Genomic DNA, 21,977 nt, shown 5'->3' on the forward strand with positions numbered 1-21,977 from the left:
CAAACCGCAATGGGTACGTCAGTTTTTTTTATGGAACACTGTAGATTCAAGGAGCGTACTGTCAGAATCTAGGCTACAGTTTCAACACCATAATCTCACGTGTTGTTTGATTTGTTTGTCATTGGACTTGCTGGGATGCTGGCAACATCAAAACACAGCTTCTGTAGAATACAGCCTAGTCGCTCGATCATATTAATCTCGTAATGATGTTGTAGATATGTGATGAATGAAGATTGTACGTGAGAGCTATAGGCATTTAAAGGCCATAACCTCATCCTACGAAACCTGCTCAATTAAAGATGGTTTCGATTTAAGAACCATTTTTACGTTACGGAATCGTGGGTCCCTTAAAGTGCATTTATGCAAACTGAATCGACTATCTAATTGAATATTTAGATATGCGTGTGTCCTTAAGCTTTCAGATAGGCCATTCCTTTTTTGGAGGAAGGAGGTCTTGTGAGGGACATTGGGTAAAAAAAATACTGATAGAACATAAAGGCGGACCGCGTTTGCGGTCAACATTTTTCATTTCTAGTTATGAAGTCTAGCATGGCGTTTCTCAACCTGTGGCCATATAGCCTCTTCGTGATACTGGGATATGTTAAAGGGATCCGTGACAGGTGGCTAAGGGACCACAGAGAGCAGTGAAAAAAAATTCAGATATGAAAAATTAAACCTTCCAGGTGAAATATGATGAGAAAAAGTGTAGCTACTTTTAGAATTTAGCAGAAATGCTTATAGAACTATTGCCATTTAAGGCATAGGACCACCCGGGCTCGGATACATACGAGGTCTCCATGATATTGAGATCCGATACTATGATTTCTTAAATGATTTTAATTGGTGGGCTGGGTTCCAGCCTGGAAGGTAGGGAAATCCCCAGACTATAAGTTTCTTGGAGGCTCATGTTGCTATTGAGATAGAGCCCCCTCCCCCCCTTCTGGTAGAGTTCCTTATGATCATTGAAGAGCTACATAATGATCTATTGCTATGATTTTTGAGTTTAAGTATGTAAATATGCGACTCAGTAGCTGTTGCTACCAGCTAATGGGCTTCCAAAAAATTCTGGGAGCCCCAGAGCATCACTCTGAGACCCATGGTGTTGAGACTGCATAACGTAGAACAATGATCTCGCTTCTAGATGAGGGTGAGGGGGCCCTAAATATGACTGGGGGGGTCACGAAAAGGAAAATGATCCGAAGACGGCTATGGGTGAAAAAAGATTAAGAAACACTGCTCTAGCACACAAACACCATGTCCGATAGTTTTCTTATTACTCAGACGAGATTATTGTAAGCTTCATTGATTTCAAATTTAAACAGGGTGCAAACTCTATTGGAAATTTGTATTTAAAGATATCCTAGAATTTAAGCTCAACGTCTATAAGAGCGTTATGCTATAATAGGACTAGGCTTGGTAATAATTTCCCGAACACATTTTCATCGGTTCGTGATGTACGGAATATTTGAAAAATAGGCGAGGACCAGCGCGCTAGCAATACATGTTCATGACAATCACGTAGTAGGAAAGTTATATATATAAAAACATTTTTACTTCACATAAATTTCATTGTATAATCACATATTCGATAAGAGGAGAGCTGTATATGCTCAACAACTTTAATCAGAATTTTGTGTGACAGGATATTTCTCATTTTTTTCCCCATCAGATTATGTTCAAAGCATGTTACCAATAGTTTTAATATGGTAATCAGGTTGAATTAATCGAGTTCACATCAAGTGAGTGAGAAAAGTTACAGTACTATATATCGGTTTTTCAATATACTATGAACAGCACAATATGTTACGACATCGACCGTACATACAGATAATTTATTATTCAATTCGAAACATCTGAATAATGGATTATAACTGGATTTACAGCTCTCTTTCTCTCGGCAATGATGAAATGATGAAAGCCGAATTCGTGTCATTAATATTCACGAACAACTTTACGTCGATATACCAATCACCATTATATTTCTCATGCATCTAAAAATTTCATTATTAAATAAGCCATTATAAATGCCAGATACGACGCCAGAAATGGCTAATATTAAATGGTTCGAATCCTTTAAAAGCTTTATATGTAAACATAAACTAGCTAGATATTTGCAAATGACATCGAACTCACGAAGTCACATACTTTTTCCAACCCCGTATATTAATCATACCTAAATATCTTCGTTGTAAACCTCAACAATTTTTTTCATCTAATGGTACTGTAATATTTAATTTTAGTTGCAATTTAAAGATGACTTTGGTATTAGTTCTCGATTTATTTTTATTCATTCTGGCACTGAACCAAAAATAGAAACTATCGATTTATTATAAACCGTTCTAATGCTCTATTGAATGTATCAAACAGTATTTTTTTAATTAAACTGCAATTCACGCATAGAAATTTAGATTTCAAAAATCAACGCATTTAACGTAATTTAAATTAATATTCGAAAAACTTTGCACAGCTTTTATTCAATAGCAATTTTTTTTAACCATACCTTTCTTGTATTAAAAGTTTAAAGACATGGATACTAACGTTATGTATGGTCTAAATATGTCTTCGACAGAGCAAGCAGGGAATTTTTGTTACTGTAAAAACTAAAAGTTAAAGTTATCCATAACCGAATCTCATCACATTATGAACGCCGTCTTACGGCCATTGTTCTTTCAAACTCCATTAACTCTCATGCTCCAGAGATAAACGGTGCACTGGAAGATATTTCTTCTATTTTCTAGGATTTAACGCAATTATGCAAACACAATTTCCAATACTTTATCAAATTACGCTATTCCACGCCTGACATTAGCACTGCATTATTTCATCTAGGTTCATCATGTGAAAGTTTTTTCGAGCGTATACTCTTTCAGAATAGTTTTTTTCCCTCTTATACTGTCTATTGAACGTGAAAAAAGACAATGTTAAAATGAAAAAAAAACTCCAGGTCACTTGATAAGAGTTCTTACTTAAGCTTATTTCTCGTATGTTATACTCCTTTTAAAATATTTTAAAGTTTTTCTTGAAAAAAATGTAAGATTTTTAGTGTTGTGTGACATTCATCCAGATGTTATTATAGGAGACTTGAGAATCTTCAATTTATGAATTAACCCTCTATGGTCCCGTATAAATATGGATATACATGGTATATACAGGGTCAAAAAAAAACAATTACAATAATTTATTTTCTCAATTTTTTTGGTATTTTAAAAAGTACATCTTTCCCAAAATGTGCAATATCGCCTCCTAGCGGCGATGGAATGGTCCGGAGGTGATAGAAATAATACGGGTATAACATAGGATTCTATGGGTTGGTTTGAGCAGGGGGCTATGAGAAAAAAAATTCTGAAGAAGTGGGGTGATGGAATAAGAAGTTTGGGAAGCTATGTTCTAGTGTCATACCTCAGTACAAAATATGACTAAGAATGACGTATTAAACAAGACTTATTAGATAATGACGTAATAAATAACAGTGCAATACTTTTTTATCTAGAAATATTGATTCCCTTCAGGGAAAGATTGATTCCTTCATTGTCAGTGTCATTTTTTTTGAGAGTTGCTGAAATTTTACATGTTCAGAGATTTGTAAAATCGTATGAATTTGAGGGAATTAGAAATAAAATTCAAGAGTAAAAACGATTCAACTTTGCTAAGCAAGGATTTATCTATTCATAGATGTTACTAAAATGTATCCCAACTGTATATTTTACCCTTAATTAACCATTTTAGCCAATTAAAAAAAATCCACACTAATTAATTGAATTTTTGTGTTGATTTATTGTTAAAATAAAAAATATGCTAAAAAAAATAGCACTAATTTAAATCCATTTCTGTAAAAAAAAAGGTTTTTCAATCCTTTTTCACAGGGTTGAATCAGTAAAGGGTTAAAAATAATACTACGTTCAAAAAGTTTCGAAACTTATTTTATTACGGAAGAATGAATACAGATAGAACCATTTTATTTGGTGATTCCTTCGAAGTAACTAGCCCGTGCGTGCAATTATGAATTTTTTGTCATCGTTCATACAAACATGTAAATGCGGATTGCAAGCCTTTTTTTGTCACATCCTCACTGCGCTTCTTCGGAACATGAGAATCATTGCCCCTTAAGCAAATTTTTAATCCGTGGAAAAAGGAAAATGTCGCATGGACGAGATCAGGGGAATGAGCTGGTTGTGGAAGTATCGGAGTGTCATGTTTTTTGGCAGGTGATCTGACACCAGGAAAGACCTGTGAGCTGGCGCATTATCGTGATAGAACAACCACGACTTGGCCTTCCAAAGATCTTGCGACTCACCGAATCATGCTGACTTCTAAGGACTCACAGGTTCCTCCTGGTGTCACATTGCCTGTCACAACATGACATTCCGATACTGCTTAACCAGCTCATTTCCCTGATCTCGCCATGTGACTTTTTCCTTGGATAAAGAATTTGCTTTAGAGGCAACAATTCTCAGGTTACGAAGAAGTGCAGCGAGCAGCAACGAAGGCACTGGAGGATGTGACAAAAGAAGGGGCTTGCAATCCGCATTTACATTTTTGTATGAACAATGGCAAAAATACATAATTACACAGGGTAGTTACTCCGAGGGAAACACCAAATCAACAGGTTCTATCTGTATTCATTCTTCCGTAATAAAATAAGTTTCAGAACTATTTGAACGTAGTAGTATTAGAAAATGAGAATAAAGTGACTTCTTTTAATAATGATTCAACCACGTGTCACGGAATTTATGTAAGAGATATAATAAAATGAAAAAAAAGTCATAGAATTTGAATCACGAGCTCCATTTTACAATAGTTATAACAATATTATAATAGTTATTACAATAGTTAATTATCTACGGTTTTTCCTATAAAAAGAGAATACTGATCTATATGTGGTGTTAATTAAGGCCATCCGTGAAATTCTATCTTGATTGCAATCACGTATATAGAGGAATTCCCCCCCCCCCTTCAAAGAAAAAAAACTCGAAACCATTATACTCCATTCATTTGAATCATATTCGTATAATTACCTAACCAATATTCTAGTGAAATCACCTGCCATGACAAAACGCTTATTGGCAGTTTTCAAGGTGCAATCATTATTATCCTCCTCCTCCTCTTCTAAAGATAATGAAACTGAATGTTGAAAAAAAAACCCTTAGACTTACCTACACGGAAGAGAGAGAGAGAGTTGCAAAAACATGTAAAACTTGCCATCACAGCTTTGCCTTTGGGTTAAGGTGATCAAGTAGATAATTTGAGGTCATGATTACAGCGTATTAGTTTTATAAATAGGCTGATGAGGGGGAATAAGCAACGTTGATGAGGCAAAAATGCGGCACGGTAATCGGATTTTAAAAGAAATTATTTTGGCCTCAAGTTTTATTTATTCATTTTTTTTATGTCTCTCCCTCATTTATTCATTGAATTATATTGAATGAATTTCTGATCAACATGGCTCAACATCCTCACGTGTGTCTTTTTGTTTCTTTGTAACCAAAAAAAGATGAGCATTCATCTAATGATATTCATTAAGTACGAAAAGAAAAGTGTTAGGAACGCAATAGGCGTCTCTTGGCCAAGCTTTCACTTGCAACAGAAGTGTTAAGAGAATGTGGTCAATTTACAGCTTGATAGTAGTCATTAAGCAGACATAATGCCAGTTCTTAAACGGACAAACCTCCACTATTCAGCAATCACTTAAGCATAGGTATTTGATGACACGAACTTTCTTTATATACGGATTAAATAATCTCTCTTTTTTATCCGAAGGACTTCATAAACATTGAGAAACATATAATCCTAAGGAGTTTGGATCTCTGTACGAAATTATGTAACCCTTTAAGCGTCACAGCAAAAATCCCCAAACCCCCTTCAAAATGTCATATCTTTTTTAATGAAGTAGGCTTTTTTCCGATTTTAAGCAGAAGCAAACAAACGGGTATAGGGGGAAATATTCCATTGAGAAATCAACTTTTCAAAATATTTGGGCTCTCAATGCTAAAATTAAAGGTTTTCAATGAGGGAAGATATCTCGTCAACGCCGCTTATAGGATTAAATTTTTTAAGATATTCTTCAGTCGAGCGACTCATCGTGTGCACGCGTGGGCCCTTTCCGCGTTGCTGATATCATTTTGGACTCAGCCTCGCAGGGCTCTGTGATGTTTTACGTATGTAGCTTAATTGTTATCATATTCTGTTACTTTTTTATTTTTCTCACTTTTATTATCTTTTCTTTTCCCCTGTTCCCTTGATTAACCAGCCGGACTGCCGACTGGAGTTTTTCTAGCACGACCGCACCCTCCGGGGCACTTAGTTTGCATCGCTAATACGACAGAGCCCGGTCGTGCTCGGTTTGTTAAGTTCAGTCGAGTGACGCATAACATTGAAAAGTAATTTTCGTGAAAATTTTGAGTCATCTAAAACAGTCTCCTAAATTGGGCAATATCGCTCCCCCAGGGGGCTATGAAATGATCCAAGGGGATCGTGGAAGCTATGGGTACAATATGGGATACTGTGGGTCCTCTTATTTATTTTATTTATACATATTGTTGGCCAAGGCCTACATAAGAAAATGTGACGATGGGATTTGATATAGGAAACGATTGATGCTGCATACAAAATCAGAAATTGAAGTGTGTGATGAAAATTATCCATCAAGCATCGTCAATTAAGCTAAGGAGCGATGAGAAAAAAAATTTGAAGAAACGGGGAGATGGAATAAAAAGTTGGGGGAACTACGATCTAAAATATGAAATTTGTTTTGTTCAAAGTGTGACATCAATCCAGTTAGACGGGTGTTTCATGAAGAACGTCCAAAAGGAATAAAAATTCTTTGATGGATTCTAAAATGTAAGTGGAAAATGAACAGCAAAAGAGAAAAATTGAGATGTGATAGTTATACTCAGTTTCACTCCCGTAAAATATAAATTAGGGAAATATAAAAATTAAAAGTTTTATATTACTCCAAACGTCCAAACCAAAAAAAAACCCTCAATCAGTGAAATTTGCACCTCTCTCTATCACACACCGAGGAGTTTACTCCGTAATATGAAAAAAATCTCATGAAGGCGAAATCAAGCTATAATAACTTCACTCCCGTAAAATAGTATAATTGGAAGGAACAATTTAATTTTTATATTGCTTTTAATCATAAGAAATATCCACAAGTGGAATGTGTACCTCTCTCTGCTCTACCGAAAAAAAACCCAATTTGGATAAAGATGCACCGGAATAGCGTGATTGAAATTCTTGATGTTCTCACTTTTTTTAGCCGGTATTACACTACAAAAGTTTGATAAAAGATATTTTAGAAAACTTGGGAAGAACAACCAATAAGCTTATTGGTTACATTCGCTCGAATGTAACCAATAATCTTATTGGTTGCATTTTTTAAGTTTTATAAAAGAGCCATTATCAAACTTTTATAGTGTAATCCCGGCTTACGGTTTTAGTAAAAAAAACAAGTTTTATTTATGACATGAAAAATAGCAGAAGTCAAAAATATCAATCATCGATATGTCGAATTTTTTTTTTCTAAATGTTACGTGGAATTTATTTCGGTTTAAGGCCGGGGTATTCCACTATAGAAGTTTGATAAAAGGTTTTTTAGAAAACTTGATAAAAAAAACAACCAATAAGCCTGCTTTAATGTGTTCAGCACGCTTATTGGTTGCATTTTTCAAGTTTTATGAAATAACATTTATCAAAGTTTTACAGTATAATTCCGGTCCAATAAAGCGAGACGTGAATTCTACTATATATACAGTATACAGTTGCTATTTTCTTCGATTGAGAGCCATATAAAATTAGACTTTTTAAATTTCCCCATTACTATTTTACGTGAGTGAAGTTATTAAACTGATTTCACTCTTTTGCATTTTTTTTATTCTTTTACTTCAATTTTAGAATGAACCGTAGAGTTTTGATTAATTTCTTGAAACATCCCCATATACTTTACGCTTACTTTAAAATTTAAAAAGATGCTTTTTCAATTCAGCTTAAACGAATTAAATTAGAAATTTAATTTTTTTAAATGTAATACAGGGTGAAAACTTAGTTTTACAGTGTTAGTTTTACAGTTTTACAGTTTATGTAATACAGGGTGGAACCTATACAGGGTGAAAACTTAGTTTTCAGAGTGCGAGATTTAACACACAGTTTCTCACTTCCATTTTTTTTCTGACAAGTAAATCAAAAATCAGTACTTTAATAAATCAACTAATATACGAATACCGATAATATGCTGAAAAATATTTAAACAATCACCAGAGGAGAAAGGATCAGAGGGGACATATGTATCCCATTGGTGTTTTTTAGCGAGACACACATATCCTAGTGGGGTATTGCGATAACGATTAAAATGCAATGAGCAACCAATATTTTTCATTAAAATCAATTTTGTGAAAGATATTAATAAGACAATAAAATGTCCACGGGACAGTGATAGCGAAAGTGCTAACGTTAACCAATCAATCTTAAGTGCGTTTCAGCTTAAATAACTCGTGAAGTTATAGAAACGTACTTTAGATTAGAAAAAGTATCTAAATAACGTGCACATCGCAGGTATGTCATCATTTTTACAAAGGGGTGTATACATATCTACTGAGATACAAAATTTAATTTTTTATACGGTTCAAATCAATATTATACAAAATATTTGAATTCGAAAATTGCTGAAAATGAGGGAAAGATTAGCGTATATTAAGGGACAAACTTGAGAAAAAAAACGAGAAAATTCGAAAAATTCTTTTGAAGTTGCAGTTAATTTAAACTTTCCGAAATTCGGACACCGTATAACTTTCAATAAGCAATATCACAGTGACAGCATTGGAAGTTATTTTCGTTGAGTTTCACGAAGACAAGGCAACAACTTGCTAAAGGAGGGGAGGCGTAAAAAAAATTAAATTATTCAAATACTTTTTTCCAATTAGAAATATATTTTTATAACCTACGGTTCGCTAGTTAATTGAGCTGAAGCGGATTCAAGTTTTCAACCAGACTTCAAACACTTGTTGTGTCGAATTGCAACGAATGAAATTTCTTAAATATATTTATTATGAAAAATTACTAAAGAAAAAACTCGTACATTATTTCAAGATAACACGTTAACCTTCAAACTGGAACTTTGATGTATATTAGAAACTGTTAAAACCATCGATCTACAAAAAAAACCCTTTCCGAGGTAATGAATAACGAACCTCATGGAGCCGTTTTATGCTAACACATGCATCCAAGCTAGTCGACAGATTGTTGTATTATCGTTGTCATTGGCGAGACGTGATGTACAAGGAAACTGTTCAAATTCTTCGCTCGAAAAATGATAGATCGCGTTAAGGTCATTGACTTTCCTCACGATCATTGGGAAATGTTGCCATAAAAAAGTATCGTTATTCCCATGATGGGTGTGTTATTGATTAAAAAAACAAAAAAAAAGATAACCTCTAACACAAGAATACGATAAATTTCCCTTGATAGATTGTACAAGCGACTAGAAATGTATTGGAATTAGTATGTTCAAATATTTCTCCTTTGGGAGCAATTCCATGTCAAAACCCAAGATATAACGGAACTTTTAAAGGATAACCTCATATACGTTTTAGCAAAGATAGAAAAATATCTGTAGTATGTGTGTGAGAGAGAGATTGATCCTCCGTAAGAATCATGACAATCCTTTAAAACTGTAAACGTACACTGATTTTCATAAGTTAAAGAAAAAATTACAAGGTTAGCGATAACTTGAAAAGTTATGTGTGGATTTTTATAAAATTGTGCCAAATTATACAGGGTGATTACTTAATTCCCCTCGCCACATTTAAATGGCGAACCGCGGATCCTAGAGACATAGTTTTAGTTAGAAAAATTATTCAAATAACGTGTATATAGAACTCAGATATATAGGTCATTCATGTTGCAAGTTGTATAATTATTAAAATAAAAAAAATTAACTTTTATACGGACATCCTGTCCTCAAAAAACTCAATTAGCTTACCCAATAAGTTCTTGGCTTGTCTTTTCAGATGCCAACAAGAAAATTTCCACGTTTCTCAGTGCAATATTCACTGAGATATTTGATTTCAAAATCAGAGGAAACTTGGAAAAGAAAAGCAAAAACTAATGGACAACGCTTTTTCCCTTATTTATGCTGCTCTTTCTCAACTTTCTTCCGATTTTTGAATTCTAATATCTCTGCGTATAATATAGCACTTATAAACGTGGAATTTCCTTTGTTGGTTTCAAAAGAGACAGGGCAACAACTTTCTAATTGGGTTTTTGAGAATAGGGTGCCTGTATAAAAAGTTTATTTTTTTTTATTTTAATAACTTTACATCCCCTTGCAACATGAATGACGTATCTGAGTTCTACACGTTATTTGTATAATTTTTATAATTGAAAATATGCCTCTAGGATCAACGGTTCGCCAGTAAAATGCGCCAAGGGGAATTAAGTAATCACTCCGTATAACACATATGAAAAAAAATTTCCAGACAGTAATTTTATTTTCAAGAATAGCACATGTATAAAATTAGAAAACTAAACATTTTATTTTGCGGCCAGTGACAGGATACTTAATTATTTTAGTGCCCCGAGACAGGTTTTCAAATCACTGAAGTGACCCGTGCTATCCAAAAGGCTGAGCACCCCTAATATAGGCAAAAATACCTTTAATATTGGTGTGATCACCTGAAGCAGCAATACAGCATGGGAAATATTTATTACACCGCATAAAGACCCACACAAACTCCAAGGATATTAACTCAATAGACTTGAGCAGTCATTGTTCCACGTCTAAAGACATGGGTCTGTACCCCCGTCATCCTCATCATCCATATTTTTATGGGGATATTTGTTCAGCCATCTCGTTGGGCAATTTGCCTGTGTTGTGGTCTTTGTGTTTGTATTTGTCCATCTCAAGATATACATCACCCGAAACACGCAGACACTATTTCCTGTGAATGAATCTCGTTCGCTGATGATTGATTGATTAATTGATGATAGCTGGTTTTCTGAGTTCTCTCTAAATCTAACAACGTCTGCTATCGCTCATAGCAAAACATAGACACGTACGTGAAGGATACAGCCCTCTATTGATCTGAAGTCGAGTGGACATACGTGCCCACTTCAAATGCTCTCTCCTTGAACGAGAGGTAAGAGGTACAGGATCTATCTGCTAGTCGATTTGCATTAGCTACGTAAATGAAGAAGTTCTACACGCAGAATTCGATGATATCCCCCCGTTAGACGCAGCAAGAAGTACCTTATTTAGATTGGGATCGAGTGGTTCTATTCTTATTATCGGTCTCTCTCGTTCACGTTCAAATACATTCAAGTACATACAAGTAACATTCTTGTAGCTCTTGATCGTGGTTGGCTACACCTTCTGAATGCCAACTCTGCGGAAATTGTAGTCAAAATTTATGAAACTCAAAAGAACTCACATTCAATCATTTTACCCCCTCTATCCGATTTTAACTTGGATTTAATCAAGCGATGGCTGTCCATCACGATTCATCCGGACATTACATATAGAGACCAGTGTTTCCAACTTTCTGAACCCAAGGACAACAAAAATTTCTAAAATAATTCAATGGACCACTAATTTACAGTATGTTCGAGCCTATGTGAATATCATTAATATTTGTTGCATATAGAATTGAATAATTTTCATTTCATCAGAATTACATTTTCAAATCTGCCTGTGGACCATTTATTTGCGGACCAACTTATCCTCACGGACACAGGTTGAGAAACCTTGACATAGACTAATCTTACATAATCAGTCTATGGACTTGCATGCTCAGAGTCATCACAACAAATCGGCCATCCAACTCTCATCAAAATCATTCAATACAGTTTTAAACATAATAAATACATTTCACCTTTTTTAGCATTATTTTCTCAACAAAATACTCAAATTTCGTATTCATTAGTTTGATTTGGAACGAATTACCGAAATGTTACTAATATGTTTCCTTAATTTACGGAAAATAATATTCACGTGTGTCTGAAATAATTGTAATTTATTTTATTATCAATTCAATGGATGTGATCAACAATGTATTATTACTGATAAAACTATCGAAGAAGAAAAAAAGAGTAACAAAATTTTAAATCGTGAGGGTTTGTTTCCAGGTGATAAGCTTCAAAACGACAACAATCATAACAAAAAAATTGATATGTCATCGAAGAAGATAAAACTAAATGGTTCTGGAACACTAAGAAATTGAAACACGAGAAACAAGGCCACACAATATAAAAAAGACATAGTATATATATCAAGGTTGACTTTATGTATATATATATATATATATATATATAAAAGTGCTCTCTGGTGACTGGAGCATCGATTGACAGAGGTCACGAACAGATGAGAAAGGCAATCGTAATTATCTCCTTCTGCGAAAAAAAAAAACTTCAAAAAGTTTTTTGAAAAATACACGAAACTTCGAGAAAAGTGATTTCTTATAGTGAAGTCGTGCTGCGTGTGGTCAACTGAGTGAATTCAACACACACAAAAAAAAGAGTCCTTCAATAAATATATGATTTATTTTTTCCATCCCTAGGACTAGAAAAATTGTGCTGTTCTGCGAATATGAAACGGCCTCGAGCCATTCTACGAACCACACCTTAAGAAGCATCCCTAAGACTCATATGAAATTATGAAGATTGACTCGATGTTTCCGACAGAGCTTATAAAAGTTCTTGGGGAGAAAAATTCATTTCATTTATTTTATTTTTCATAAGGTAAACTCAGGTAAATGAAACCGCTTTTTTCATTAGTTCAAGTTCAACCTGGCACCTACGTTGGAGAAGTCAACGAAAGTTTTTGAAAAATATGGCAGCAGGTTCTTTGAACTATTCTATTTTTAGGGCTTGCTTTGACCACATTTTCTTTAGTGTCCCCTTTTCGAGATTAATTTTATTTTTCAGTGGAGTGGTTGTTCAACTTGCTTCCTTGAGGGGGGGTTGCAGGTGGAACTTGACGCTGATTGTCCTTTAAAATTATTCATAAAACGATGATTCATAAATGAAAGATATTTGAACAAAGGAAAAAATTCATTTATACCATAAAAAGCCAAAAACGTTTATCATTTTGATATAAAAAGCTATTTACAACTTTATTATGCAGAGAAAACTCACAATATTAGTTAATAACCTTGGAATGTGGAAAAAAAAACTCGTAATGTAAAAATATCACTTCTTCCGTAAAGATTATCCGACATTTTATATGAGGCAAATGAGAAGGGCAACTCAAAATTTCAGAAAATGCGGGGTATGGGGTTGGTATAAATGCATTGGGTTCCACTTGCCTCCGCACAGTGAAAAAGGGGGGGGGGGGAGAGAAACCACTTCATTCCTACTTTACCTCAAGAGATATCATAATTACATTAAAATGACAGATAAAGTAGTAAGAAATTTGTACTGAAAAATAGATTAAGTATGAAAGAAAAGTTCCGCAAGATACCATTCCCAGAAGCTAGTTGAATTTTGCAAATCATGTGTGGTTCCACTTACCCCCCAATTTCTAGTTGCCTCAGTTTACCTTACTGATTTATTGCTCCCTCTAAAATCTGAAATACATTGGTGCAACTATATTATGCCTTACGTCAATCCCGATCGGGTGATAATATCACTGAGGCACACTTACCATTTGCATCATGTTAGCTGCCGATGGTTGATTATTAGTTCTTTCATATCCAAGCGCAACGAAATTCCTCAAGAGATTATGTTTTCGTATGATAATCTCTTGATCCCGTTTGCTGATTCCTCGCGAATATATTTCACAATACGGATTCGGAGGACGACAAGCCGTATGCTGTCGACTGTACCTGAGATAAATGTCCGGGCAGTTCTGTTGTTGGTAAGGGTACCATCCATCGGAGACAGTTAGGAGAACAATTACCACCAGAATTGCAAAATACTTCCTTAAATTTGGCATTTCCAAGGGGGACAACAACCTGGAAAAACAAAAATTCATATTTTCGGAAATTTATAACAAATTATTGTATAAAATAATAAATAATAACATGTGGTGATCAACAATAAATAATTCAATGAATAATATATAAAATTATAAACTTATTAAAAGCTCAACTCTAAACAGGAGAATTTTATGAGTTATTAAATAAATATTACGGTAATTCTCTCGGAATATTTATGTTCATGTCTTGACTTATTAATTTCTCGGAATTGCCGTAGTGTATAAATAGTGCAAAATAAGCCTGGGTATATCCGCTGCACGTTTTCAGTACAACATTTAACTTTCATGTAGTTATTTTGTTTCTATTTTACTATTTTCTATTTATTTTTCAAAACAAAACCTAGTGTTGTGCCGCAAGCCTATAAAATCATGTTTTTAAAAATGTTTGCACTGTGGTGGATAAGCCAAGAAATCTGGGACCATCGGTAACACCAAGTAATTTCTAACGAAAACAAAGTAATTTCTAAGCGAAAATGTATTCAAGGTGACTATGCAATGATTTCATGATATTCAATTATTTAAATTGAAAATCACAAGCAATGTAATTGATTCACTTAATTTAAGAATAGTTAAAACTAAATTACAAAAAAAATATATATATATATGTATATATATATATACCTAATTTTAATAACTCGGTACACGAATAATCTAAAATCTGAATTACGAGCAAAAAAAATATTATTGAAACTATTTCCGCAAGAAATAAAACCACTGTACTATGCCATGCTAATAAACTTTTATACGAGTATCTACATTTCGGCAGCGTGGAACTAATTAATGGAATTTCCATTATTTTCTATGGGAAAATTTACTTGATGGAACCACTGTGTATGTAAATTATTATTACTTTCGCGTGACTTGGTTTACCATCAGTGAAACACCGGGAAACTTTCGGACACGTCAAAATGTTTTCGTTCGTATAATTTATGTCTTTAAATGTACTCAATACGGTGTACAAATAACTAATTATAGATGAGTTCGGAGTTTTCTTGTTGCATCAACTCTTTAACGCAATGCTGACAGACAGCGTGGGAATTCTTCTCCAGTTCTGTCTTTTTGTTCTTTAAGCTTCCACGGTTTTCTTTACGCGAGAGTTCCCTGGTGAGAACCGCCCATACTTATACCCTAGAGCGCAGGTCAACAACTAGTTCTTTTTTTGTTTTTAAACTCTCAACTTACACTGAAAGAAGTCCGTCCAATGCATCATTTCCCAGAGAGAACTGCTCTTATAGATTTCCGAAACAATTATCCTAACATAAAGTTTACCTGTCTCTTTAAGGTGTACAACATTCAGTTTAACATTGTCTCATTCCCTCTGGCGATTTGTAATAACTGAGAAAAAACGAGAACTCATCAAGTAAAACTATAAATAAACCATGAAAAAAATGAGTATTTACCTAGATGAAAAATTACTTTGCATTTAATGAATCTCTTTTTATCAATACATCTCGAATTTCAAAATAATACAGACCAATAATGTCTCACGGAGAAATCTTTTTCCAAATACAGAAAAAAAACTTTTCTAATCATACAAGATCTGACTTGTTCAGAGTTAACCAATGTCTATTCTCTCCATTCATCTAGACTATTTGCCTAAATTATCAGAGTCAAGGTATGAATGGCAAATGATCGCATGCAGATTTTTCAGTAATTGCTTCACCACTATCGAGTCTAGCCCGGAGGCAACCGGCTGTTGCAAGACGTATAGAACGGCTTAGGGCTAAAGTAACGATCGCTAAGTGAATACACAATTTATTACGATTTAATTTGGAGAGCAATATATTTTAATCAGCATGGTGTGAATGAATCTTGAAAAGAATAATTCTCTCTTCTTTTCTACTCCGATGGCTCTTATCGTAACTTTCTTTAGACCGGCTGTTGGAGAATATTGTATTGTATATTAATGTGACGGCTCTCTATACTATTATTCATCTATGAGTAATTATTTCTTGAAATCATTCTTCGTAAAACCCTTTATCACCTTAAAACAGAGTGCAATAATATAAACGTACGAAATCACATTAATGCAATGGCAAGATTTAAACCATATATTACTGGGAATTCGCCAGAAACGAATAGAATACCCAATAGAAAGACAAAGCTTGTTATTCATATCGAATCGAATAGACTGATTCTAATATGACAGTTCTAAATCATTTCAATGAAGAACTTTTTCACTCTCAAAATCAGCTACATTACACAAAACCAATCGATTTAAACTACGTAAATTAGGAAAATTTAAATTGAATATAATTAAGATTACCATGAAAATGACATTTGTATAAATTTCTGCAATACTTATCCTAGATTCCGAAAATATGTTAAAAAAATTAATTAAAAAGTTTTGTTTTTGATGAATGTTTGCATAAATATTTTTGAATTGTTGGACTCATAAAAAATGAATTTTCGAATTTAATAATTTTTCAGGTAAAATTACTAAATATATTTTAGTATTCCAAAACTTTAAAAACTATCAAAATCAATTTAGTCAGACGAAATTTGTACAGCGTGAAGTGAGAATTTCTAGTCGGGAATAATAATTGCATCGATCTCGTTTATGGTTTATTGATACATTTTATTTATGATTCCGATTCTCTATAACTATAGTAAAACCCCTCTTTTGTGGACACCGGTGGGAAAAAAAATTCGTCTCTATAGAAGGATAGTAAAAAAAGAGGGCGTTATTGAAGCTTTTGAAACAAAACTTGATTATTATTTGGCTGTATAAGAGGGGTCACCCACATCTACAAGGTAACTGTTAAGAGGATATTCACTGCACTTTTAAGAAAATGAAACAATAATAATTTTGATTCTTGACATAAAATCTCAATTGATTATTATTATTGGATATTTATTAAAATGAGACTTCTGTAATGAAATCGCGCGCGCGCGCGCGGCAGTAATGTAAGTATTATTATATACATATTACAAAAACTATTCAATAGTATAACTGATTTGTATAACTGACTATTTTTCAATTGAACTTGAAAATAATTTCAAAATCCTTCATATCAAATATTAAATCTTATAAAAAGTTAATTCACACAGATATACAATTTCAGTGCCCTACCATGCATTAATAAGAAGGAATGATTCAAAAATTAAATATATCAATCACAATAAATTTCAAATTAAAAAAAAAACGTGTACAAAAAGTTTTCATATATCATTTACATTATAAAAGAAATTTTAAAAATTTAATCATATTTAAATTTGCAAATTAAAAAAAACACAATTCCCACTTATCTTTTTGGACAACCAAAAAATTTGGTAAATGAAATCTATTTAAATTTTCATATTGGAAAAAATAATATATATTAAAACTTTCTTAGATAATAAAATGGTTAAAAAAAATTATGTTTAAAAATTTGGAAATCGAAAAAAACAATAAATTTATAATTTTTAGATAATAAAAAGTTTTTAAAAATGAGATTTATTAATTCATGCAAATCAAAAAGTAATTTCAACACACTTTCGTGGATAATCAATACAATGTAGATATTGATTTTTTATTGAACAATTTTAAAAATTTAATAATATTTAAATTTGCAAATTAAATAAAACACAATTTTCCCCATATTTTTTTAAGTAACCAAAAAATTTGTTGAATAACTATTTAAATTTTGGTATTAAATATAATTTGAGACTTGGGTTAAAATTTAGAAATCGAAAAAAACAATAAATTTATAATTTTCTAGATAGTAAAAAAAAAATTTTAATTAGATTTATTATTTTTTTTCTATTTTTAGTTTGTAATCCCTTGGGTGTAATAAAATTAGAATGTAATATGTGTTTATATCAGTATAAAAAATATTACAGCGTAATACTATCGATATCGAACAATGGTCAGAAACTTTCATAAGTAATTCAAATTCCAAATTTAAGGAAAGGAAAAAAAAAAATTATCAATAGTTATTTTTCAAATAATCAAAAATATGTAAAAAATGCAAAAATGTACCTGTTTGATTAGCGAAAGGGAAAGTCGAATTAATGTAGGTTAAGGGTGGCCGATCCTGGATGAGCCTAGTCCGTTATGAGTCCACCACCTCCTGAGGCCAGTAGCCTCTTCAAAACAAAGGCCCGTTGGTGATGATGATGCCGAAGAAGAAGATGCTGCTGATTCTCGTTAGTATGGCATTCATAGCTTCTATCTCTTTCTCTTCTCTCTGTGAAATCTCAATCTCTTTTTCTTTCTCGATCTCTCTCTCTCTCTATGTCTATTTTTTATCTCTTTTTATTTTATTTCATTTATTTTTATTTATTTTTACTATTATATATAACAAGTGTTTTCTTTAATCGCCGATTTGCGGCTGCTGCTTCGTCGAGTCACAACCGATCACCTGTCGAGAAAGTTGCTCAGCGACTGAAAGTGTTTTTCCGTGCTCTAAATTTGAATGAGAGAACGACCTAGTGCAGGTATCCTTGAGAAAATGAGGAAAGGAGTTTCAAATGAGAAAAGAAAACAAAATAATAATAATGAAAAAAAAAAAGTGGGTAACTTATAAAAATTACACAGTTCTATACACTGTTGACTTTGATCACACAATTGTTATATATATATATATATATATATATATTATTTATTTAAATTATAATTTCATAAAAAAAAATTTTGAATAAAACTTTTTTTCAGAATTATAGTGAAACCTCACTACAATGATATAACGATAAATTCCTCTACAACGATATTTTTCCAAATCTTGTTTGGAATTGCCTATAGTCTAATGTTAAACTCCTCTCGATATAACGATAATCCCTCGATGCGATAATCCTTTTACTACGATAAACCCTTTAACTACGATAAATCCTTTCATAACAATATTTTTTAGGAGATTTTTAAACTGCTCTATACAACGATATTTTTTATATTTCCTTCAAAATCACCGTCAATATAGTTTTGAATTCCTCACCAGTTTTTGTTCTTTCGAAGATGTTTAATAACAACAGTATTCTGTGCTATCTACCCTCTAAGTGTTAATGAAGTTGCTGTGACTTTCTGTGCAGAACAAAAAAATGTTGTGCGGTAAACCACTTTACAGCTCGAAACAACTTAATGAATTCTTTTATTTTACTGAATGAATGAATTTATTAATTATAAATAAACTATGATTTTTGTGGTTGCAAATAAATAACGAACACCTTGTCTTACGAATTTTTTGGCTAACTAACGAAGATTGTTTTGCAATTTTTCTGCCTCGGCTAACGAATACAGATTCGGCTAACGAGCATTTCCGTTGATATGCATGCACGTGCTAACATAAAACAGCCGCGTCGTTAGCTGAATTTTAGTGCCAATCATCATCAGAATCACTGTCACTCGAGGCCGATGATCTCGTGTCTACCTCGCAATATTTTTCCAGCTGTACCCTCACTTCTCTTTCCGAAAGTTTTCGAACCATTTCATGTAAAATGAAAGATTCAGCCAGTAGAACAATTTTGCATTCAAAAAAGAAAAAAGCAGCATATGTTTCTCCAGAACACCGTTCTTTCAATATAAGACTCTTAGCATCAAATTGAATTGTCTGGACATTTTAGGAGCTTATCTTTTCCATCTGAATGTATCAGACACAGAAATGAGCTGACCAAATCACAAATGGATGGGGATACCTACGAACTCGACTGGGTGGTGTCAACACCAGCTTTTGCAGACTAAAGTGGGTGGATTCGCGTTGTTAGTAAAACCATAAAAAGCATTTAAATTGGATGCATATTTTAAAGGTATTTGTACAATGCATTTCATGGTGGTACAAATGAATCTAAATTATGCATTCAGTTTAAATTCAGTCCCTGCCTGCTCTCTTTCGCTATTACATGTGTACAGGGTGTTACCTTGAAGTGGCAACGAACTCACAGGGGTGATATTAGGCACCAAGAGAAACAAAAATTGCCATAGAACATAGTATATCTAACCACGTCTAATCGGTGAAAATCGCAAAAATACTTATGAAGGGTACGACGTCGAGTGGGATAAAAACGTCAATAATAAGTAGGAAAAACATTTATTTGACAGCATGATATTATTCCGCCTGTTCAGTTCAATGGCAGAAAGTAGACGAAGAGAAATTATTACATGAGTTGTTGACGCCACAGGCTGTGTTGTAATCATGCTGTCAAACAAATGTTTTTTCTACTTATTATTGGACTTTTCGTCCCACTCGACGTCACACCCTTCATAAGTAGTTTTGCGATTTTTACCGACTAAACGTGGTTTACGATACCATGTTCTATGGCAATTTTTGTCCCTCTTGATGCCTAATATCCCCCCTCTGAGTTTGTCGCCACTTCAAGGCAACAACCTGTGTAATAGAAGGATACGTCATATGTGAAAAAAAAAATCACTAAGAGGAGTATAGAAATAAACGGAGGTAAAAGAACAACTTTGTTTCATATGGTTACAACAAAGCTTCACGATGATGAGGACAGAGGGAAAAAAACAAGGAGAACTTGTTTAAATTTATTCCACTGGCATTTGGACGCGATATTACGTCCTTGATCGTAAAGTGGTTAATCACCCCGATAAAAGATTTCGATATTGCAATGCGCATATCACAGCAAAACATGTATGCGACTGCAAAGTATTTCTGGAATATCAAATTGAAATTAAGTAGGAAAAAGAAAATAACGTAGTTCAAGTTACCCTCTTGCGGCTTAGTATGACTAGTGTTAAAGACCGGCCTTTCAGCGATTGAGGAAAACTACTGTAACGCATAGGGTTCTAACGTTTTAGTTCAGTTCACGTGGAACTTTGATGGTTAGGAAACCGTTCCACGGAACGCAAATAAACATGAATATGGATATTTCTATTTTAACGCCAATCACAACTTTTACAGCTTCTGCTACCACCGGAACCACAGAAAACTCTCGCGAAACCGTAAGATACCGCCGAGCACTAGATAGAGACTATGACCTAACGTATTGAGAAAAATTAACTGCAAGATGATTACTCTTCATTGGCGCAGGATATATGTGTAGTGATCAACCCCGAATTCACTACACATATCCAGTGTCAATGAAGTCCAGAGTGATCCAAAAGTCACATGACCCGCTATGAAATATTAAATTTTTAATGTATTTTTTTTATAAGTGTGTGCGTGTGTGTCACTTTTTTAAATGAAACGTGATTTTTTTTTCCTATCCATGCATACTGATACTCTCAGTAGTGTTTGGTTCGTTCTGTGGCCAAGATGGTTTTGTTGCCAGGAGACAAGACTTTGTATTAAGGTGCCTGCCTACACGCGTAACTGCAAGCATGGATGTGTAAACTTTTTTTGTGCAAGCATGCTTGAGCGTGTGTATAAGAATTTTGCGTGATATTGTACAAGCTGCTTGAGGCTCGAGCGAATTTGATAATGCATGCTTGTTCAAGCCCCATATTTGCACAAGCATAACCATGCGGGTACCTGTATCAGTCTTCACGCTTCAGCGAGCTCTGCGTGTGATTGAGTGAGTGAATGAGCAACAGAATAACAAAGTGAGCAAATGAGTGAGTTACCAAATGAGAAAATTGGTGACTTAATGAGCAATTGAGAAAATGGGTGACCAGGTGAGAAAATTGAGCGAGTGAATGAGCAGTTGTGCAGATGAGTGAATCAGCAAGTAGGTGAGCAAGTGGGAAAGTCATTCACTCTCGCTCACTAGGTCATTCTCTTTCAATAAGTTACCCACTCTTTCTCACTAGGTCATTCTCTTTCAATAAGTTACTCACTCTTTCTCACTAGGTCGCTCACTCTGTCACTTGGTCTCTCACACACTCACTCTTTCTCTCACTCGTCCACTCACTTATTTTTTCAATTGCTCACTGACTTGCTCATTCAATCACTCATGTGTGCTCATTTTGTCATACTCACTTTTTCTCACTAATTTGGTCATTCACTTGCCCATTTTCTCATTCACTTGCTCATTTTCTCATTCACTTGCTCATTTTCTCATTCACTTGCTCATTTTCTCATTCACTTGCTCATTTTCTCATTCACTTGCTCATTTTCTCATTCACTTGCTCATTTTCTCA

At 33.7% G+C, this 21,977-nt stretch overlaps 1 protein-coding gene across 1 annotated transcript in view; it reads right to left on the reverse strand.

Moving 5' to 3' along the window:
- The window catches only part of LOC149080047 (cysteine-rich venom protein AnHyalC-like), a 41,604-nt gene extending 23,300 nt beyond the window's left edge, over nt 1-18,304 (reverse strand). The window contains exons 1-2 of the mRNA XM_089238572.1: nt 17,928-18,304; nt 13,634-13,943 (exon numbers count right to left, since the gene is read on the reverse strand). Of these exons, the coding sequence (XP_089094698.1) occupies nt 13,634-13,924 (291 nt within the window). The 5' untranslated portion in view covers nt 13,925-13,943; nt 17,928-18,304. The remainder of the gene's footprint in view (nt 1-13,633; nt 13,944-17,927) is intronic.
- Between the last annotated feature and the right edge of the window lie 3,673 nt (nt 18,305-21,977).

This window comes from Pholcus phalangioides, unplaced genomic scaffold (assembly GCF_987345545.1).
Source record: "Pholcus phalangioides strain wild (caught in Gottingen) unplaced genomic scaffold, Ppha-v1.0 ptg000011l_1, whole genome shotgun sequence".
NCBI lineage: Eukaryota > Metazoa > Arthropoda > Arachnida > Araneae > Pholcidae > Pholcus > Pholcus phalangioides.